Below are 22,098 nucleotides of genomic sequence, written 5' to 3'. Positions count from 1 at the left end.
ACAGGCTTTGGCATAGTCAGTAAAGCAGAAATAGATGTTTTTCTGGAGCTCTCTTGCTTCTTCAATGATCCAGCGGATGTTAGCAATTTGATGTCTGGTTCCTCTGCCTTTTCTAAAACCAGCTTGAACATCTGGAAGTTCACGGTTCACATATTGCTGAAGCCTGGCTTGGAGAATTTTGAGCATTACTTTACTAGCATGTGAAATGAGTGCAACTGTGCAGGAGTCTGAGCATTCTTTGGCATAGCCTTTCTTTGGGATTGGAATGAAAACTGACCTTTTCCAGTCCTGTGGCCACTGCTGAGTTTTCCAAATTTGCTGGCATTTTGAGTATAGCACTTTCACAGCATCATCTTTTAGGATTTGAAATAGCTCAACTGGAATTCCATCACCTCCACTAGCTTTGTTCGTAGTTATGCTTCCTAAGGCCCACTTGACTTCACATTCCAGGATGTCTGGCTCTAGGTGAGTGATCACACCACCGTGATCACTGTAGTTCTTCTTTAAAAAACTATTGTTTCTCTATCTCTTGGTTGAGTTCTTGGAGTAATGGGGTTAAAAGACTCTTACAGAGAATAAAATGGAAGCTCATTTATGTAGACCTGGGGCTTCATTCATAACAGTTTCTCTTCTAGGAGGTGACTGTGACTTGTGCCATATCAAGAATAACAGTCCTAGGGCTTCCCTAGTAGTCAGTGGTTAAAACTCTGCACTTCATCTGCCAGGGAGCACCTTTGATCCCTGTTTGGGGAACTAAGATCCTGCCTGCCACAGCCAAAAAAAATAATTAATTAATAGCCATACCATAAAAAAAGAAAAACAGTCCTGTGTTTTCACTTTTGTCAGTTTTATGTATTACAGCTAGGCCAACTGTATGTTACAGAGTTTGAGTGAGAAGCAATCCATTCATGTGTAGAGGTGAGAACCATGATTAGTACGACAAACTGAGCTGCCCTTTAAAGAAATTACTTCAGTTAATGTGTTCTCACATCTTTCTCCCCAGGTTACAACTTGAACCGTATAATTTATGGGTCTAAAAAGGTCTTTTGTAGCATCTCCTTCTGCTGTAATGAGATACATGATAAAAAGTCCATTTGACTCCAAAGAAATGTCTTATTTTGTTTTTCGTACCCTTTTGGAAGCATCGTTCTTTGGCCAGATGAAGTTTTTTCAACTCAAAAGGCTTTCTTCTCAACATAAAAAGAGAAGTTTTAGTTTCTTGTGTCTTTTGTAAGTGCCCCACTTTGGTTTGACAGGGGAGAGTCGAGTCTCTTCACTGGTGGCATAAGCTCTTAACACCTCACTTTCTCTTCTAAGACTAGTCACCACCTTTACTCATAGCACCCCTGTATGAAAAAATCTTAGATGAAGAAAGCATGAAATAGGGAGGAATACTAGATGTGTTCTAAAATTTTAAGTGTCAGTAAATAAAAGTCACTGTAATGCTCTGAGTGTCTGTTGGAATTCTTGGCACTGTGACCTTCAGGACATTTGTTCCACACTGTGCACAAGACAGCTTTGCTGGGATGATCATCTGGGTTAGCAGGGGAGGTTTGCCATGTGAAACCTCTTCTGAGCCAGCCATTCCCCCTTAAGCACTTCCATAGGTCTTAGTATGGACCTCTCATATGGAACAGATCTTATTGTAAATTCTTTGAGAGGAGGGTTATATTTTTAAAAAATTATTTGTATTTTTTCATGTATTTCAATTGGAGGATTATTACTTTACAGTATTTTGATGGTTTTTGCCATACATCAGTGTGAATCGGCCATAGGTATACATGTGTCCCTCCATCCTGAATCCCCCTCCCACCCCCCTCCCCACTCTGTCCCTCAGGGTTGTCACAGAGAGAGCACCGACTTTGGGTGCCCTGCATCATACATCAAACTGTCACTGGTTATCTATTTTACATATGGTAATACATATGTTTCAATGTTATTCTCTCAAATCATCCCACACTCTCCTTCTCCCACTGAGTCTAAAAGTCTGTTCTTTACACCTGTGTCTAAGAGGAGGGTTATATCTTATAAAGTTAAGATAGTACCTAAAATACAGTTGATTCTTAATGAATATTTGTAGAGTGAAGAGGGAAGATAGGATATGTCCGTGCCTGCATGATAAGTCACTTCAGTTGTGTCTGACTTTGTGATTCCATGGACTGTGGCCCGCCAGGCTCCTCTGTCCACAGGACTCTCCAGGCAAGAATACCAGAGTGGGTTTCCCTGTCCTCCTCCAAGGATATGTCCATAAGTAAGACGAAAGAAGAGCTTTCAAACTGAGAATACGATATGAACAAAGAGAAAGACTAGAAAACTGTGGTTGAGGAATCATCACAGAGTTCAGTTGGGTTACAGTATAATGTGTGAAGACACTCTTGGAACCAACAGTTGAACAAAGTAGAATGGATAGGTTTTCACAAGTCATTTTCAAGTTGGGGGGATATTGGAGCGTAAAAGACCAGAATGATGTGATCGCCTTGAAACCAGTTGAATTTCTTCCACTTAAGAGAGAAACACATTGAAGAGAGAAGAATTAATCCATTGTGAAAAGCTGAGTTTAGTTGCCAGTAGAACCTGCAGCTGTAGATAAGGAAATGTGGATGGAAAGAGAAGGAGAGGCTCTGGAGAACCAGGTCAAGGATGGAGGAGACACATTTGACAGTGAGACCTGCCCAAGGGATTGTACAAGCAAGGGCTGGAAGAAGTTGCTGATGGGGAGTGGGGAGCCAAGAGTTGGAGAACTGAGGACAAAGCCTGAAGGGCTGGAGAAACAGGGACAACCAAAGCATGGGAGAGAGAAGGTGCAGTGGAGTCACGTGTCACAGCAGGAAAGGGAGGCATGCGAAGCGGGCATGCGGCTTGGCCTGGGGCGATGGCCACGTTTTGCCGTCAGGAGTCGAGTTCAGGTCTTAGTCTATCACCTGTTAGCTGTATGATCTGCAGCCAACGCATAAGCTTTTGGACCACAGTGCCCTTACCGTTGCAGTTGTGCTGTTAATGTCAATAGTTTAAATCTATAGACCTTACATGATACTTTAAAAAGTACTCTTGTCTATTCAGATCATAACCAACAAAATGGAAGATTTGGAGTTATCTATATTTCTTCTGTTCATGCAAGCAACTATATTGCAAAATATACTATTTTTAAAATCTCTTGTAATCTATACAAAATTGAAGACAGAAAAATTTGGTATATGATAGAAGTTTATTGATGATAAATGGTAAAAATGATTTTTGCAGTAAATTATGTGGGAACAATTGATGTCGATATGGAAAAAATTAAATTAAGATCTTACCTTTCACCTGGCACAAAATTCAATTCAAATTGGAGTATAGATCTAAATGTGAAAGGCAAAATTTTCAACTTTTGAAAGAGTATATTTGAAAATGTCTTTCTGAACCACAGTTGGAAAGAATTTCTAACAAAAACGCAAAAACGCAAGACTAGTGGAAAACACTGATAAATGTGCCTATATTAAAATTAAACAGCTCTTTTCGTTAAAGAAAAGTGGTGAAAGAGGAGTAATAAACAAGAAGACTGTACAACATATATAACTGACAAAGGACTAGAAGTTAGTATATATAAGGAACTTCTTTTTGTCGATAGTGAAAGAAATAATCTAACTGAAAAAAATCAGGTAAACAAAGTCTTTCTGAAAGAGGAAATCCAAACAACCAACTACTTTATGACTGTCAACCTCATTAGCAATCAACAGTAGAAAGCAGGAATTTTTGAATTGTGTGTTTGATAGACTATCTTTTGCCCGCTGTCTTCTGAATAAAGCTCTTAGAATTTAAATATAATTCACTCTGTCTTATCAAACTTAATTTTTTTTTCAAGCTTAGTTTTTTAAGCACCTTCTGTATACCTAGGACTTGTCTAGCTCTTTTTACTGAGCCTATTTAAGTGAAGGCTTTTCCTTTCCAATTCTTAGGTTATTTATTAACCCGTGTTTTCTTTAGACACCATGAATATTCTTACCGACACTGGAACCCTCAGCTTTTGAAGCAATTTTAAATTTATAGAGTTTGTGACTGTATTGTTCTATTGAAAATACTGTATATTTATTCTTTATTTCTGGGAGAGGCAACATTTTTGTTATTTTCATGGGAAATATTGGCAGATTTTTGCCTTAGAAAATATTATACAATATTAGTTTTTCCATATTCAACATCATTGATAAAATGCATTATAAGTGGCATTTTAATGTATTGATAACCTTCCCTTTTACTAGAAAAAGGAACAATAAAATTTTTCTTATCCTTTTTATTATTAGGGTAATACATTAAGAAAAATCCTCCTGAATCGATACTTTAAAGGTGATTACGGAGTCTCTATAAATGGACACCTCTCTGGAACCTACTGCAAAACTGCACAAGGAGGAGGCAAGATATCATTTTTCCCTTTATTTTCAAATTCTAATAACATCTCTGTGTGCCAGTGTTGTTCTAGTGTTTTTCTTAAAAATAGCACAAATATGAAAAGGTTCATTTAAAAAGCACCATCAGCCATAGCAAAGAGGAAACCCTGCCACTTGTGTCATCTAGGATGGGCCTCAGGGCATGATGCTAAGTGAAAAATCAGTTATACACGTGATCTAAAACTCCAAACTCAGCGAAACAGAGATCAGATTTGTGGTTGCCGGATGCAGAGAGTGGGGAGTAGAGAAATTAAGTGGAAGTGGTCAAAAGGAACAAACTTTCAGTTAAATAAAGCAATCTTGGGACTGTAATATACAACATGATGACTGTTGGTAACAGTACTGTATTGCATATTTGAAAGTTGCTGAGAAAATAGGTGCTAAAAGTTCTCATCACAAGGAATACAAATTAACTTTATGAGATGGTGAATTTAATCTTATTGTAGTCATCATTTTGCAGTATATACATCTATCAAATTATTAATGTTGTGCACCTTAAACTTGTATGATGTTATGTATCAATTATATCTCAATAAAACTGGAAAAATAAGTATAAAGCACATTAAAAACCTTTTGTATGATTTTGGGTTCATGAAACAAATTTGAGCCTTTCAACAAAGGTTTACTTATTTATTTTTCCTAATCACAGGAAGCTTTTCTGGGCAAGATTCAGATAAGATGGGGATATCCATGTCAGATATTCAGTGTCTCCTGGATAAAGAAGGTGCATCTGAACTTGTCATCGATGTTATAGTGAATACCAAAAATGACAGAATTTTTTCAGAAGGCATCTTACTTGGCATTGCCTTGCTGGAAGGAGGAAACACACAAACTCAGGTACCTGCTTACAATCATTGTCGTTGGTTACATTTGGTTATTTTGTATTTCTTACTTCTTTGTCTTGGAAAGTAATGATTTTTCTTTAAGTTTCTCATGACTATCTCAAAAAGAAAAAAATCCCACAACAACTTTGTATCACATTTTCCTTATAAATGTTTTGATTTGCTGTAGTAAGTACATTGTTGTTGTTTAGTCACAAAGTCTCCTTAGACTCTTCTGCAACTCCCTGGACTGTACCCTACCAGACTCCTCTGTCCATGGGAGTTGTCAGGCAAGAATACTGGCATGAGTTGCCTTTTCCTTCTCCAGGGGATCTTCCTGATCCAGAGATTGAACCCAAGTCTCTTGGCATTGGCAGATGGGTTCTTTACCACTGAACCACCTGGGAAGCAGAACTTTGCAAATTACTCAGTGAAGCAGAACATTCCAGAAATTCTCATTTGCTTAGGGAAATTTTAGGCTGACTAAGCAGATTAGGACATTTTGACTTATCCAAGAATTATATGTAAAAAAAGGAATTAAGTGCATTTATTAAACAAGGTAATATATATATAAATTCCTCATACAGTACTTGACATTAAAACAAGTTCTGATAATATTCACCGTGCATCTCAGTTACTTTTTTAGAAACTGAGAACTCTTCTGTTCCTTCTTCCCCAAATCTGCCGGTGCTTGTTACGCTGCTGCCGCTGAGTAGGTGAAGCTTTCCCTGTTGTGGGGAGAGAAGAACCATTCCTTCTTTTCTTGTTCTGTTTACTCATTCAGCTCAGGAGGGGTGACTTGAGAGTCATCGTTCATCTATCCAGTGCTCCACTCCAGTGAGCAGTGTGCTCACCTCATGTAGGATCACAGCACTATTTCCCGAAGGTGCACACGTGACTTAGAAACTCCTGCCAAGTTGCCCCTGAACTTCCCCACACCTAAAGGCAGAGCTTACTGTGTGATCCTGAGAGCTGGGACGTGTTCCCAGGGAACAGGCTTCCTCCTCCCAGCCCTGCCACTCACCAACCAGGTATTTCCAGGTTTGCCTTGGTCAGGAAGGCAAATAACTAATTGAAATTACAAAATCTATTTTCCGTATTCATGGCAAGTAGACACCACATCTTATTAAGCACACACACACAAAAAATCATGTTGTTTCTAAAGATATCTTTCCAGAACACATATTATTCTCCTGCTTAAAGTCAGTCACTTTCCTCTATAAAGGCAAATGCTCCTTCATGATCTAGTCTCTTCAAGTTTTCTAACTTTCCGTTCTTACTCCATCTCTCCCCGCCTCCATCCTTTCTCTTGTGCACCAGCTGTACTAAGCTCTTTATAGCTCCTCAGATGTGCTGTGCCATTTCTCATGTCACTTTCTCCTCTTTGAGGACTCAGCTCATGAACTTCTCTGGGAAGCCTTCTGTCCACTAGTGACTCTATGCTTCTGCTGTATCCTGCAGATATCTGCAGTAGCATTTCTTCATTTTTGTGTGTGTGTGCCTCTTCATGAGTACAGCAGGCTCTGTCTAGTGAATTATGAATCCTTAGAGGTTGAGACCACATGTTTTCCATCTTCACATCCCTTGTTTCTGGCACCATGTCTGGCCCAGCCTAGGGATTCAGTAAATAATCGGAAGTGAACATCCCTATGAATGAGTGGTCCAAGTCCATTTCTATTCACAAAGTCTTCACTATTTGGCTGTGGCCTTTGGGACCACTTCTTTATCTGAGCTCCCATGACATTTGCTTCTTGGATGCTCACTTGGCATTTTTCCTGTGCTGCTTTGCTTGGTTGTTATCGATATGATCTTCTGTTTCTCCAGTTAAATGCCATCTTCTTTAAAGTAGGGGGATCATGTCTTGTTCTTCGTACCTACAGCTTTATAGCCATTTGACAAATACTTGATGAAATAGAATTTGGTGATTTTTGTTTATGAAAATCTTTTAAATGGGTTATGACAGTCTTGTTTACCAGCCTTACACTATCCAGATTTCTCGCTTATCTACATTATTGTGTAACCCAGATGTCAACTGTGTGCTCCTGCCCCTAAGAGGTCTAACCGAGGTCAGCTGGAATGCTTACCCTCCCCAAGACTTCTGTCAAAATCCAGGGGGATTTATATTCTAATTGTCTCATTGGCCACTGTTGTCTTGCTTACTTAGTTCAGGGATTGTCTTGACACCCAGCTTCTGTAGTCCTGAATTAGGGATCTGATGCCCTTTCTTAAGTTTTACCGTCTTAGCTACATAAATCAATTTATATGTTTAAATGTACTTAATTAAAAATTGGTTGAGGGGAGGAAAAAGAAGATGGTTAAATTATAATTTCAAATTGTACACTAATAATAGCAACCATGAGAATCAGTTCAGTTCAGTTCAGTTCAGTCACTCAGTTGTGTCCGACTCTTTGCAACCCCATGAATCGCAGCACGCCAGGCCTCCCTGTCCATCACCAACTCCCGGAGTTCACTCAGACTCACGTCCATCGAGTCAGTGATGCCATCCAGCCATCTCATTTCTGTCGTCCCCTTCTCCTCCTGCCCCCAATCCCTCCCAGCATCAGAGTCTTTTCCAGTGAGTCAACTCTTCGCATGAGGTGGCCAAAGTATTGGAGTTTCAGCTTTAGCATTATTCCTTCCAAAGAAATCCCAGGGCTGATCTCCTTCAGAATGGACTGGTTGGATCTCCTTGCAGTCCAAGGGACTCTCAAGAGTCTTCTCCAACACCACAGTTCCAAAGCATCAATTCTTCGGCGCTCAGCCTTCTTCACAGTCCAACTCTCACATCCATCCATGACCACAGGAAAAACAATAGCCGTGACTAGATGGACCTTTGTTGGCAAAGTAATGTCTCTGCTTTTGAATATGCCATCTAGATTGGTCAAAACTTTCCTTAATGCCTCCTAAATACTGGGCATTCTTCTTAGTGCTTTCTGTGTATTAGCTTGATTTATCCTCACAACAACCTGTGCAGGAACTTGAGTCCTATCTCATCTTACCAAAGAAGAATCTGAGATACACATAAGCTCACATGGCTGGTTAGAAATCAAGCTAGGATTGGAGCCCATGCAGACAGGCTCCAGTTTCTGTGCTCTTAACCGCTATAAACATCTCCTTTCAGGACTTTCTTGGTGGTTCTCTGGTTAAGAATCCAACTTGCAATGCAGAGGTCATGCAACCACCAGAGATTTCTGGTGGTTGAACTAAGATCCTACATGCTGCGAAGCAACTAAGCCTGCACTCCACAACAGAAGACCCCATATGGTGCAGCTAATAAATAATAAATATTTTTAAATGTCCGTTCTAAAATATCCTTCTGTCTACTCACTCCTGGGAAGTTTCACTGACTGATCACCCTGTATTACACCCTAGTATTACTTCACCTCTCTGGGTCCTCACTTCGTTTCGTTTCTCTGCCCTCTCATTTCTAGTCACCCTCCATCCTTCTTGGGTGAAAGTCCTTCCTCTACTATATGGAACTGTTTATCTATCACCTTGGCTCCTGAAAAAAACCAAGGAGTTTCCCCTTATACTCTGAAGCTTATGGAGGTGGTTTCCTAACCAAAACCTGTACCTTTGTGAGGGATTGAATTGTTATGCTAGCTCTTGAGATTATATATATATTATAAAAGCATACTATTTATCTTTATTAAAATCATAGTGTTCAGCTTTGTTGTTGTTTTGTTCAGTCACTCAGTTGTGTCTAATTCTTTGCGACCCCAGGGACTGCAGCATGCCAGGCTTCCCTGTCCTTCACCATCTCACAAAGCTTCAAACTCATGAGTCAGAGATACCATTCAACTATCTCATCCTCTGTTACCCACTTCTCCTCCTGCCCTCAATCTTTCCCAGCATCAGGGTCTTTTCTAATGAGTTAGTTCTTCACATAAGGTGGCTAAAGTATTGGAGCCTCAGCCTCAGCATCAGTCCCTCCAGTGAGAATATTCAGGATTGATTTCCTTTCTAGTTTTTAAAAGTCCATGTAAATCATTTGTTATTTTGAGCTTAAAGGGTCATTTTATATAGTGATTTAGAGTCAGAGAATCTAGATTTAAATCCTATCTCTATTACTGTTATATAATATTGGGAAAGTCATTTACATTCACCAAACTTTATTTTATTGATATATAAAATGAAATAAGCACGTTCTGTTCATCACACAGTTGTCCTGAAAGAATCAATGAGATAATACATGTCAAGGAACAATAAAAATTATAAAACTTTGTGTTAATAGAACTACAAAGTTCTATAACTTCTTCATTAATATATAGGAATCCCTTTCTGCTTTCTAATGCCATTATATTGAAAATATTAGGGTTCAAGCATAAGAGTAATTTATGGGACCACAGAGGTCTCTGAAATCTGCCTTTATCCTCTGAATTAATAGGTCCAGCTTGATGGTTTCACTGTGGTTGCTATGGTTACTGTGGCTTTTTGGCCTGCTTTCTTGAATTGTTGCTAGCCCTCTGCCTAGTGCTTCCCCCTTGTAGGTATGAAACCGACTTGTAAGACTTTATGAAAACGCTTTGAGAATGTGCATCACCCACAGTAGAAATTTCAAGACAGGTATCCATTTCCAGGCCTGATGTCATTAGACAGACTCATACCTGCAGGTCCCAGGACCTGTAAGTCATGGTTTCAGGCACTCTTTCAGAAGGGGTATCCTCTGCAAGAACCAAACTCCCCCAAATTGTCTACTCTATTGGATTATAGTCAATTCTACTTGATCTGGAAGTCATTATTTCTTCAGATATTTTCTATCCATTGTCTCTTATCAAGTTTATATAACTCTTCTCATATCAGTACAGTGACTGGAATTACTATCTTTATTAATTATTTTTACTGTATTTCTCTTGTTTGTGTTGTGTCTGTCCCGTGGTTTTAGTCTTAATAACTTAAATTTTCTTGTCCAGAGCATATCACGTTTCCTAACTCATACCTCTTCTCGATACTTCTCCAAGCAGACAATGATTAGGGCAAATGATCTCAAGGTTCGTTATTTCCAGAGATGTGTTTTTATCATACTTTGACTGTTGAATCCTTTCCACATCATTATTGATTGTGAAAGAGTTCACTTCATGCATTTTATGGTGGGCTTGTCCTAGATCCTGTGGCAAACCAATGTAGCTAATAAAATACCCAAGGGACTTAGTGCCTACTTATCAGTGGGTTCCTGTGAGTGAGGCTGCCATGGTAACACAGTCTAAATTAAATATACAATAATTTAGGTAAAGAGAAAAATAACTTTGTAGGCTCACATTTACCAGGATGATCACAGAATTAGTGGTGGTTTTCCAATCTAGATTACAGAGTCGTGAAGGCAGGAACTGTAGCTATTTTTCCTGAGTGTTCTGTCACTTCACAGCATGGGGCCTGGAACACAGTAGGACCTCAATACATAGTACTGCACAAAACATGACTTCATAATAATATAAAAATCAAAGAGCTCTTTGCATACCACTCTTAGAGTGTTCTTATGAGATTTTAAAACAAATAATCACTAAAGGTGACTTCAATAACATAAAATTATGTTGAATTTTAGTGGAAAGTACTAAGCAAATATAAGCTATTATTAGGACACAGTAAATAGTATAGGAGACTGGTAAAGCTGTCAGTTTATGAAATAATCATGAGCAGCACATTAAATACGGGCTTTTATCCATAATGCTTATGTTTATTTGAAACACCCTTGGGGGCCGGTGTCTTAAAATACGTTTTCTTGCAGTATTCCTTCTACCAGCAGTTACATGAACAAAAAAAATCGGAAAAATTCTTCAAAGTTCTCTACGACCGAATGAAGGCTGCTCAGAAAGAGATAAGATCAACAGTGACAGTTAACACCATCGACTTAGGTAACAAGAAAAGGGATGATGACACAGAACTGATGACATCTGGCCCACGGATGAGAGGTAAAGGACTAGTTGAGTATTTGGGAGAATGAGTAAGAGAAAAGAGGGTAACACAATTTTTAGAGCTCATTTATCTTGTCATCTCACTTACCTTAGTCTAATTATGCCACTTGTGCCTCTGTGTATGGAACACTGTCCTTGAATTATTGTGGTCATGGTATTGACCTTCAAACAGCTCTGTGGGGTCAGCCTCAAACAAAGAATTATCAGTGCAAAGCAACTAGTGACATGAAAATATTTGATTTCATTGTGAAATTCTTGGTAAAGAACAGCTACCCATCCCTTCTGAATGCTCATGAAATGTAAACTGTAAGAACCAGAATTATAGCACTAAACTCTATGAAAGATTCTTGGAATTTGAAATAACAAAGTCATCAGGATAGTAAAAACAAATTGTATAAATATTTTGAACTTTGTACTATTTTATCACTTTCTTGTATTTAGGAGCTCTTAATTTTATATTTATCAAAAAGACAGGAGCCCTTCTAAAATGGACTAAGCATTAAGATCTTTTTTAAAAAATATCCCAGTGCATATTTAATTTTTTGGTTGCTCCTTCAGAATCTTTTGGGAAAAGTTGTTGCACCTCTTGTCAGGTGATTTGAAATCCAATTGTTAGAGAATTTGGGTAACTGTCTTTTTTTAATTAGCAAATGGAAGTTAATTCATAAATGTAAGAGTACTGCTTTATTTTCAGTAAGGGATTCATCATTACATTTAAAAGAGGGAATGAAAGGGCAGTTAACAGAAGCTTCTTCGGCCACATCCAAAGCATACTGTGTATACAGAAGAGAAATGGATCCAGAAATAGACATCATGTGTGCAGGACCTGAAGCGGGAAATGCCGAGGACAGGTCCACCGAGGAAGTCACAATGAGCCCTGCCATTGCCATCATGCAGCCGATTTTGAGGTTTCTGCAGTTACTCTGTGAGAATCATAACCGGGAGCTGCAGGTACTTGTTCTGTTTTGTGTGAGAGCTGAGCATCCAGCCTATGATGTTAGTGATTAAATTCAGATAAAACTAATAAGTCGTTTTGGAGAGAGAATAAGAACAATAGTGCTTTTCTGAAATGGGAAGAAATTTTGGTATCTGGGTGAAGAAAAATGAGAAGAAAATTGCTTTATGCATTCCTACAGTATCATTCTTTGCATCCTCAACTCACATCTCTTCAGTCTCAGTGGGTATCATCTAACCTTAGGACTCTCAGATTTGTTCAATAAAGTCAGTTTTGCTTCATCTGTACCTTTCAGGGTTTTGTAAGACTTGGAGGGCCTTCATCATTGCCAGCTCAGTTCATATTTCTTGAATGAGGATACAGAGTATCTTTATATTTTATTATAAACAGAGTTAATATATGTCTATTATAAACAGTTTATATATGTTTTTATTATAAACAGATTAATATAGAAGAGGATTTTCTTGCTTTTGAAGTTTAATTGATTTACAATATTGTGTTAGTATCAGGACTACAGCAAAATGATTCCGTTTTTTTAATATATATATATACATACACACATATCTTTAAAAATTATTTTCCATTAAAGATTATTACAAGATATTGTATAGTTTCCAGTGCTATACAGTAAATCCTTAATGTTTATCTATTTTATATGTGGAAGTGAAAGTGTTAGTTGCCCAGTCATGTCCGACTCTTTGTGACTCCTTGGACTGTTGCCCAGCAGGCTCGTCTTCCATGGAATTCTCCAGGCAAGAATACTGGAGAGGGTACCCATTCCCTTCTCCAGAGCATCTTCCTGACCCAAGGATCAAACCTGGGTCTTCCACATTTCAGGCAGATTCTTTACCACCTGAACCACCAGGGAAGCCCTATTTTATATATGGTAGTGTATGTTTGTTAATCCCGTGTGTGTGTGCTCAGTTGCCAACTTGTATCTGACTCTTTGTGGCCCGATGGACTGTAGCCCAACAGGCTCCTCTGCCCATGGAATTTTCCAAGCAAGAATACTGGAGTGGGGTGACATTTCCTCCTCCAGGGAATCTTCCTGACCCAAGGACTGAACCCATGTCTCTTGCGTCTCCTGCATTGGCAGGTGGACTCTTTACCACTAGCGTTACCTGGGAAGCCCTTTAGTAGTTACCTTACCAAATTGCAAACATCTGTTAGATCATAGGAAAAGCAAGGGAATTCCAAAAAAACAACATCTACTTCTGCTTTATTGACTGCACTAAAGCCTTTGACTCTGTGGATCACAGCAAACTGTGGAAAATTGTTTAAAAGGTGGGAATATGAGACCATTTTACCTGCCTCCTGAGAAACCTGCATGCACGTCAAGAAGCAACAGATAGAACCTTCCATGGGACAACAGATTGGTTCAGAATTGGGAAAGGAATACGTCAAGGCTGTATATTGTCACCCTACTTATTTAACTTACATGTAGGACACATCATGTGACATGCTGGGCTAGGTAACTCACAAGCTGAAATCAAGATTGCCAGGAGAAATATCAACTACCTCAGATATGCACATGATACCACACTAATGGCAGAAAGCAAAGAGGAACTAAAGAGCGTCTTGATGAGAGTGATAGAAGAGAGTGACAAAGCTGGCTTAAAACTCAACAATCAAAAAAGTAAGATCATGGCATTGGGTCTCATCATTTCATGGCAAATAGATGGGGGGAAAATGAAACAGTGACATACTTCATTTTCTTGGACTCCAAAATCACTGAACAGTGACTGCAGCCATGAAATTAAAAGATGCTTTCACCTTGGAAGAAAAGCTATGACAAACCTAGAGAGTATCTTAAAAAGCAGAGACATCCCTTTGCCAACAAAGGTCCAAAAAGCAGAGACATCCCTTTGCTAACAAAGGTCCATCTAGTCAAAGATATGGTTTTTCCAGTGGTCATGTATGGATGTGAGAGTTGGACCATAAAGAAAGCTGAGTGCCAAAGAATTGATGCTTTTGCACTGTGGTGTTGGAGAAGACTCTTGAGAGTCCCTTGGACAGCAAGGAAATCAAAACAATCAATCCTAAAGAAAATCAACCCTGAATATTCATGGGAAGGACTGGTGCTGAAATGCTAGTTCTTTGGCCACCTGGTGGGAAGAGCCAACTCATTGGAAAAGACCCCAGTGCTGGGAAAGATTGAAGGCAGGAGAAGGGGACGACAGAGGATGACATGATTGGATGGCATCACCAACTCAACAGACATGAGTTTGAGCAAGCTCTGGAAGATGATGAAGGCAGTGAAGCCCACCACTTGTAGTCCATGGTGTCTCAAAGAGTTGGACATGACCTAGTGACTGAATAACAACAGTTACTAGATTAATTATTACTAAGTTTATACTAAACTATTACTAAATTATATTTATATCAGTACATATTGAAGTACGTCATTTTTCTTTAAGTAGTTGTTTATTTATTTGGCTGCATTGAGGCTTAGTTGCACACAGGATCTTCACTGTATCATAGAAATCTTTTAGTTGTGGTGGGCAGGCTCTGGAGCATACAGGCAATGTGGGCTTCGTTACTCCACTGCATGTGGGATCTTACTTCCCTGACCAGGAATCAAACCTGCATCTCTTGCACTGCAAGGAAGATTCCCAATGATTGAATCACCAGGAAAGCCCCCTGAAGTACCTCATTTTTACAGCTTCTAAGTATTCCAGTGTTTGGATATACAATTATTCATTAAATTGGTCCCATTGTGATTGGTATGGTGTGATTTTCAGTTGGGGCTGTTACAAGCGGTGTGCTCTGGATCTCTTTGTAGTTGTCTGTTACTCAAAATATTGACAGGTCCTCCAAGTTGCCCTTCGCAGCGGTTGTATCATTTGAAGCTGCACTATGTATAAGGGATTGCTTAGTTGACTATTCAATTGCTTCTTTCCCTAATTAACTTCTGGTTTCCTTTTTCTTTTCTCCTTACCTGCTGCTTAATTATTTTTGCCCTTTGTATATAGTTTTAAGATAATGACATTGAGAAATGTTTTTTATGAACTGTATTGATAAATATAGATGCTTGAAAAATATATCTCTCTTTTCTTAATCCCAAGAGAAATGTAATAAATGTGAATACTTTGTTATAAAGGGCAGGTCCATTCCACATTGCCATGGGGATCCTCTTGGGTTGAAAAAACACCCATAGAGAGAAAACTGAAAACATTTAGCATAGTGATTTTTTTTTTAATGCCTTGGGTATATTTTTTTTCTGTTTAGCACTTCCTGAGGAATCAAAACAACAAAACCAATTACAACCTTGTCTGTGAGACCCTTCAGTTTTTGGATTGCATTTGTGGAAGTACAACAGGAGGCCTGGGACTCTTGGGTCTCTACATCAACGAGAAGAATGTAGTGCTGGTCAACCAGACTCTGGAGAGCTTGACTGAGTATTGCCAAGGTCCATGCCATGAAAATCAGGTAACTGAAAGCAGTCCTTCATGAAAATTATTCCGACCAGTTAGCCAAAGGATCAACTTGGTGAAAGAGCCAAGCTTTGTGTGCATTTGAAAGATCTTTCTTTTACTTTGCCAGATATTTTTACTTTCCTAACAAAGCATACAAAGACTGAATTATGGACTAGCAAATACTATGCCATATTTTAATTTAATTTCACTGTAAAAGGAAATTCCCATGAAAACATCCCAGATAAAAATCAGAGTACAATATATTTTTTCATCATTGATCAGTTTTCGTCTTTGGTCAGTCTCTCCAGGATTTGTGGCATTGGCTCCCTTTGGCTTCTTGGGCTCCACTGCAGTGGGTTGTGTATATTACCATCTTTATATTGACAGTAAATGTAGCAAATAGGTCATATTGCTCCCATTTTGCTTATAGCTAGATTGTGACTCAGAAATTAAGTGATGTTCAGGGTCCCAGAGTAATGGAATCTCTTAAGTTGTAGGGCCATTCTTAAAACTCAGGACTTGTGGTTGAGTCTAAACAGTGCACTTTTGACTGCATAACATTTTCCAGGGCAAAGTTTCGACTCCCTCTTCCAGAATGTTTGTCTCTGATTTCATTTTCTTGGATATCACAGACACAGAGAGGGAGTAGAAGATGGAATACTTGGGTTGGTAAAGGGCGGAGGGCAGCCTGGAGTTTATTGACTCCGCATCCACACAGGTGTTATGGAGCTACCATCACAAGCATGGATCCACCCTGGAAGGAACAATTTTCAAATCACAAACATTTCTGGATATAAATTTTAAAGAAGCCACTGAGACCAAATGTCAGTGCTTGATACAGAAAAGAAATGTTGAAAAGTAATTGCTTTTCTATTGCATATTATATGACATACATGTGCAAAGTACACACACATATATGTACATACATAGGTATATAGAACAAAAACATGACAATTATTGGCGTAAATAATTTGTTATGGGGATCTTTACCCCCTGTAATATGCATGTGATATGGTGAAAGAGTTTGTGGATTTTGCGCTCTCTTATATTTCACTCTTCCAGGGCAATAATATAAGAAAACCTAACTATTGATTTTAAGTTAAGGAAATATATGCAGATTCAAAGACTTCATTTTGTTGTTGGTTAAAATAAAGTAAATCTATAATAGAAAGCATGTATTTTCCACTCTTGGTTTTTTAAGAAAATGAAACTAAGTTTTGAAAGTTACTAAATCAAGTTAGCTAAAAACAGAAATTAATAATAATACAGCATGAATCCCATATACTCTAAAAATAAGCTTACTGTGAACCTCGTGCTCTGGAAATATGTGGAAGGAAGGAAAAATGCTAGCAAATTTCAGAAATGATCCACAAATTGATTTCCTCTAAGTCAAGCAACCACTGTCATGATCAGAAGAACCTCAGGAAATGTAGATGAATGGAAGATACCTCTCCTTGGTGTCAGGGGAGTAAAAATTTCCTTGTGTGAAAAGAGAAATGAAGCCCATCCTGAAAAATAACAATCCTTTCAGAATTACCTTGATTTTATTCTTTCTCGTTTATCTTACCTGGGTTTCAATTTTTCAAACCCCTTTGACTCTGGGTCCTGCATGGTAAGATGTAGTTCCACAAATTCCAACCCACGAGTTTCCAATTTTCAAGTTGTATAAAATGAATTAAATTCAGAGTCCTAGCACGGTAGGCCCTAACCTTCAAAATACTGACATTTGTCTCTCAGGGTACTTTATAAACTTTTCCCAAGTCAGATTCCTCTATAAATTGCTTAAGTTTAAGGAATCTGCTGACCTTTTCTCTCAACCAGCATAATTGACACGATGTCTGAAATATCAGGAGGTGACCGTATTCCCAGCACAGTCAACAGCATAGATTGTTACTCATTTAGCATTAAATAGCAGAGAAATGAAGATGCCACATCATTACAGATAAAGTTGACTTACCAACCTTGGGCCTAAGGTTTTTATAAATAGGAATATTCTCTTAAAATTGATAAGATCTTAAAATTCTAAATTTAAAGAATTTCTCTAATGAAGGACATAAAAAAATTTATAGACCGAGTGTTTTACTTAACCATTGTTTTTTGAAATTCTACAAAAATGGTTTGCCTGAAAAGATACCTGTTTCATACAATGTCTTTCTCTGTGTTCTTCATACAAGTCATTTAATTAAGACCAATCAAATAATAGACTCTCTGTAAAAGAATATGTAAAATTAAATCTTTGACTTATATTAGACTTAATCTCAAAGTTAAATCTTAATTGCATTTTAAAGGTCAAAAAGCTGAGGTGATTCTGTTATTTTATGTCATGGCCTCTAGTGCTCTTATGTTGTAAATAGACGTATTTTAAAAATACTTTGTTTTCTAGACATGTATTGCTACTCATGAATCTAATGGAATTGATATCATCATTGCTTTGATTCTAAATGACATAAACCCTCTTGGTAAATATCGAATGGACCTGGTGCTCCAACTAAAGGTAAAGTAAACCCACTGCAGGGAAGGGGAAAGTGACATTCTCTATATAAAACTCACTTTCAGAGTTGACTTTAAATGTTCAAGTAGGTCTTCTAAAAAGCAAGGTGTCATCATATTTTCAAGTAATGAATTGACAGAAAGGGATAGTAAAAGCACAGTGAGCACTGAATTGCTGATAAAGTGTCAAATAAGATTTGAGGATATCTTACTGGAAGTGTTTTTAAGCAGTCACTTTGTTTCACTGCTTTTCTTTTCTATTTTTCATTATATAGAGGAACATAAGATGCTGAACATTCGCTATGCCATATGTTTTTAATTCATCTTGACTATAGAATTCTATCTAACAAGTCACAATTAATGAAACTATGGTAGAAGAGGGCTCCGTTTTCGCTTTATATCTATTTTCTAAAAGTTGTTTTCTTTTATATTAGAATTTTAATTTTTTCCCCAATACGGTAAGCCATTTTCAAGCTTCCTTTGAGAAGTTTTTGTTTAGTTGCTAAGTCGTGTCCGACTCTTTTGCAACCCCATGTTCTCTGTCCATGGGATTTTCCAGACAAGAATACTGGAATGGGTTGCTATTTCCTTCTCCCTGGGGTCTTCCTGACCCAGGGTCCAAACCAGTATCTCCTGCATTGCAGGTGGATTCTTTACCGCTGAGCCACCATGGAAGCCCCCTTTGAGAAGTTGCTTTAGCTTAAATCATGTGCATACTTTATAGCAGTTCCATTTATCAGAAGTCAGGAGCACAATGGCATTTTGAAAAAAATTTCTTCAACTTTTTGTTCAAATGGAAATAGATAAGTGAATATACACAAGAAACTATATAGTTTCAAATAAAAAGACATGATATTCAATTGAGATGAATTTTTAAAGACTGCATATTTTAGGTGTTAGAACTAAAAACATTGCTTATTTAAAATTTTTCCGTAAACGTAGGGTTGATCCAATATCACAGAGGATAAAGTTTACCTTTTATAGGTAAATTTATGGCCAAGAAGGATAGAAATGGTATTTTTATAGTTGTTTCTAAATATAAATTTAGATTACATAATGGAATGCATATGTGTCCTACCTATGTGGAGATTATACTAATGGCTCTTAGTAAGCAAACAGAGTTATGTTTCTGTGTTTTCACTATTTTTATTTGCAATAGGTATCTTGGATCTTTCTCTTCATAAATGAGAAAGAAGGTGATTCTCGGGTAGATTGCACTTGTGTCCTTTTCCTCATTAACTTCATTCTTCAGTTAGCAAAGTCAGCCTGGCCTATATTATAGCTTAATTTGAGTTACTAGAGAAAAAATGATTTTATCTTGAATTCATCTTTAACCATATTTCATAAAGAAACAGCATTTTGAAGCCTTAGATTTTTTTTTTAATCTTTCATTTATCTAAAGACTTACACCTTTAAATCTCATTTTTAATAGATCTAACTTTACTGGGAGAAATACTGAAGGATTCATCAACTTAAACAAAGTGTAGGGGACTTCCCTGGCAGTCTAGTGGTTAAGACTTCACCTTCCAATGCAGGGGTTGTGGGTTGAATCCCTGGTTGGGGAGCTAAGATCGCACGTGTCATGGCCAAAAAAAAAAACATAACACAGAAGCCATATAGTGACAAATGCAGTAAGGACTTTAAAAACAGTCCACATCAAAAAACAAAAAATCTAAAAAATAAACTAAAACAAAGTATAAACATATAGATTATTTACAAATTCAGACCTATGGGGGGGAACCCTAAATGATAGGGTATGACTTACTTGTATGAAGATATTCTTAGCTATTCAAATGAAAATCTGTTTTGAAAAAAGGGTCATTTAAAATTTCATTTATGTTACCTTTTCAAAATATGACAGTTGGATAGGTCAAGGTATGTGTAAAATAGAAAATGAATGAATTTGAATTGAAATATTTATAATATTTTACTAAGAGAGATGAGTGTATGTTTCTAAATAATCCATGAGGCTTTGTACATAATGGCCAATATGAGAACAATGTTTGTAAGACAGAATGATATAGTATACTGGCAAATTTTAGAAGGTGTAGGTAGGATGCTTTTAATTATAAATTCCCTGGAACATTATAGAGATGCCATATGAAAAAAATGTTAAGGTTTTATTATATATCATTTACTCTTTAATTACTCAAACAAGTATATTTTTAAATATATATAACTGTACTCATTTACTATACAATTTCATGAATTTTTTCATATATATATCTTGTCCCTTTTAATTGACGTTTCATAACTGACCTGGACTATAAATTGCTGAATTTTTAAAATAAGTAGGTTTTTTGTTGTTATTGTTACTGTTGTTGTTGGTTTTGTTTTGTTTTGTTTTTTGTCTAAGGACTCTAGCTTCTTTTGGAAGAGAATCCTTTATTAACACATAAAAATTGGATTTCTTAGCATATATAATCTCTTGAACTTCCAAATTGATTCAGCTTTCAGTAGGCCATTTACAAGATTTCTGTTCCCCCAAGATAGTACGAAAAAGATTGGTTAGGAAAAACACCATATTGCCAATATTCTGAAATTGGATGCATTTTTAAGTTGCTTTGTATTGGGCCCGCTGAGTGAAATTCATTAGAGTATACTGCTAGTGTTGCCAGGGTTTTAGCTTTTGATTATATTGGGTCAGTTCAGATTGCTCTAAAGATGTAAGCTCTTCACTAACTCTAGAACCTTACTTTTTAAAAGACATGTTGTTTGTGTGGGATGCTGGATTATAAAAAGGGAATTTTAGGATTTGTGCAAATCTGTAGAAATTAAAAATGGAGCATCATTCCAAACGTTGAGGATATTGTATTTTATGCTATAAGACTTTCTGTAACTGTGTGGTATCCATTTTGGATAATAAATTGGCTGAATCAGAAACATTTAAGATTTCTTCTATAGGTAAACATGTTTGAGATAATATATTTTTAAAACCAAATTAGGAAGCACCAAAGACAACATGAACTGTTTTTATTTCCTTTTAAACAAAAAATAGAAAATATTCTACAATCCGACTTGTTAAAATGTTATATTACCATGTAGGGAGTCTAAACTGTTATTAATAAATTTATATTTTGTTTCTAACTCATGAATTTAGAATTTTGTAAATTAATTCTCACTAAAAATTATTGATCAAATTTATTTAAGATTTTGATTTGCTATGAATTGATCTTTCATATTAAAAACAATTGTGTTAAATTCTAATGAACTATGTGCCATTTTTGTAAAATATGTCATTGATACTGGTTCACCTTACTGTCTTGTTAGGTTGTCTTTATAGAAAGGCCTACTTAGGAAATAGTGAAGGAAGATATGATTATATTTTAATGTATCATATATAAAGTCAATTTTGTGTTTAAAATGCCTTTATAGCAATATTTAAAATTTCCTTTGTAACATATCTCAAATGATTCATTGCTTTTATTTTGTGTTGACAATAAAATAAAACATTCTCTTTTAAAATGTTAATAAGCTAACTGATGAAAAGTAGGAGTTTACAATTGTGCTTGATTTAAAAAATAGTCCTGATAATCTCAATTAAAACACATGCAGGGGATCCTTAATCCATGAAATAGACTTTTCATGTGCATCAACTCAATGTGTATCTTTAGAACAATGCCTCCAAGCTTTTGCTGGCCATCATGGAAAGCAGACACGACAGCGAGAATGCAGAAAGGATTCTTTTCAACATGAGACCCAGAGAACTGGTAAGAAAACTTTTCAAAGTCATGTCAATAATGTGTAACCCAAAAGAGACAGTGGATAGTATACATGTCAGGGGGCTTTCCCTGATCTACCAAGACATGCTGGCACATCACAACCTGCCATTACTGATACCTCAGAGGGCTTATGGACACAAAGGCCTGTGTGATTTGGGTCCTTATGACTTCATTGGTTTATCCACTGTAAATACTTTTCTTAACCGGCTTGTTAACACTTGACTGAACTATCTGCAAATTATTTTTGCCCCCCAAAAAACGTTTGCTTTAGTTTGTGTATTAGGATACATGTGAGGAAGATAAATAAAAATGTTTGTAACCCTCAAAAATTATATTCACACCTCTTTCTGAAAATAAAAGC

The 22,098-nt window shown here is 37.1% G+C and overlaps 1 protein-coding gene across 1 annotated transcript in view; it reads left to right on the top strand.

Annotated features, from left to right (window-relative positions):
- Window positions 1-22,098, top strand: part of ITPR2 (inositol 1,4,5-trisphosphate receptor, type 2) — a 586,895-nt gene that overhangs the window by 393,497 nt on the left and 171,300 nt on the right. The window contains exons 38-44 of the mRNA XM_010856005.1: window positions 4,278-4,386; window positions 5,071-5,258; window positions 10,968-11,151; window positions 11,849-12,105; window positions 15,338-15,538; window positions 17,909-18,019; window positions 21,630-21,725. Of these exons, the coding sequence (XP_010854307.1) occupies window positions 4,278-4,386; window positions 5,071-5,258; window positions 10,968-11,151; window positions 11,849-12,105; window positions 15,338-15,538; window positions 17,909-18,019; window positions 21,630-21,725 (1,146 nt within the window). The remainder of the gene's footprint in view (window positions 1-4,277; window positions 4,387-5,070; window positions 5,259-10,967; window positions 11,152-11,848; window positions 12,106-15,337; window positions 15,539-17,908; window positions 18,020-21,629; window positions 21,726-22,098) is intronic.

Source organism: Bison bison, unplaced genomic scaffold (genome assembly GCF_000754665.1).
Source record: "Bison bison bison isolate TAMUID 2011002044 unplaced genomic scaffold, Bison_UMD1.0 scf7180017864370, whole genome shotgun sequence".
NCBI lineage: Eukaryota > Metazoa > Chordata > Mammalia > Artiodactyla > Bovidae > Bison > Bison bison.
This window is presented reverse-complemented; position numbering and strand designations above follow the sequence as displayed.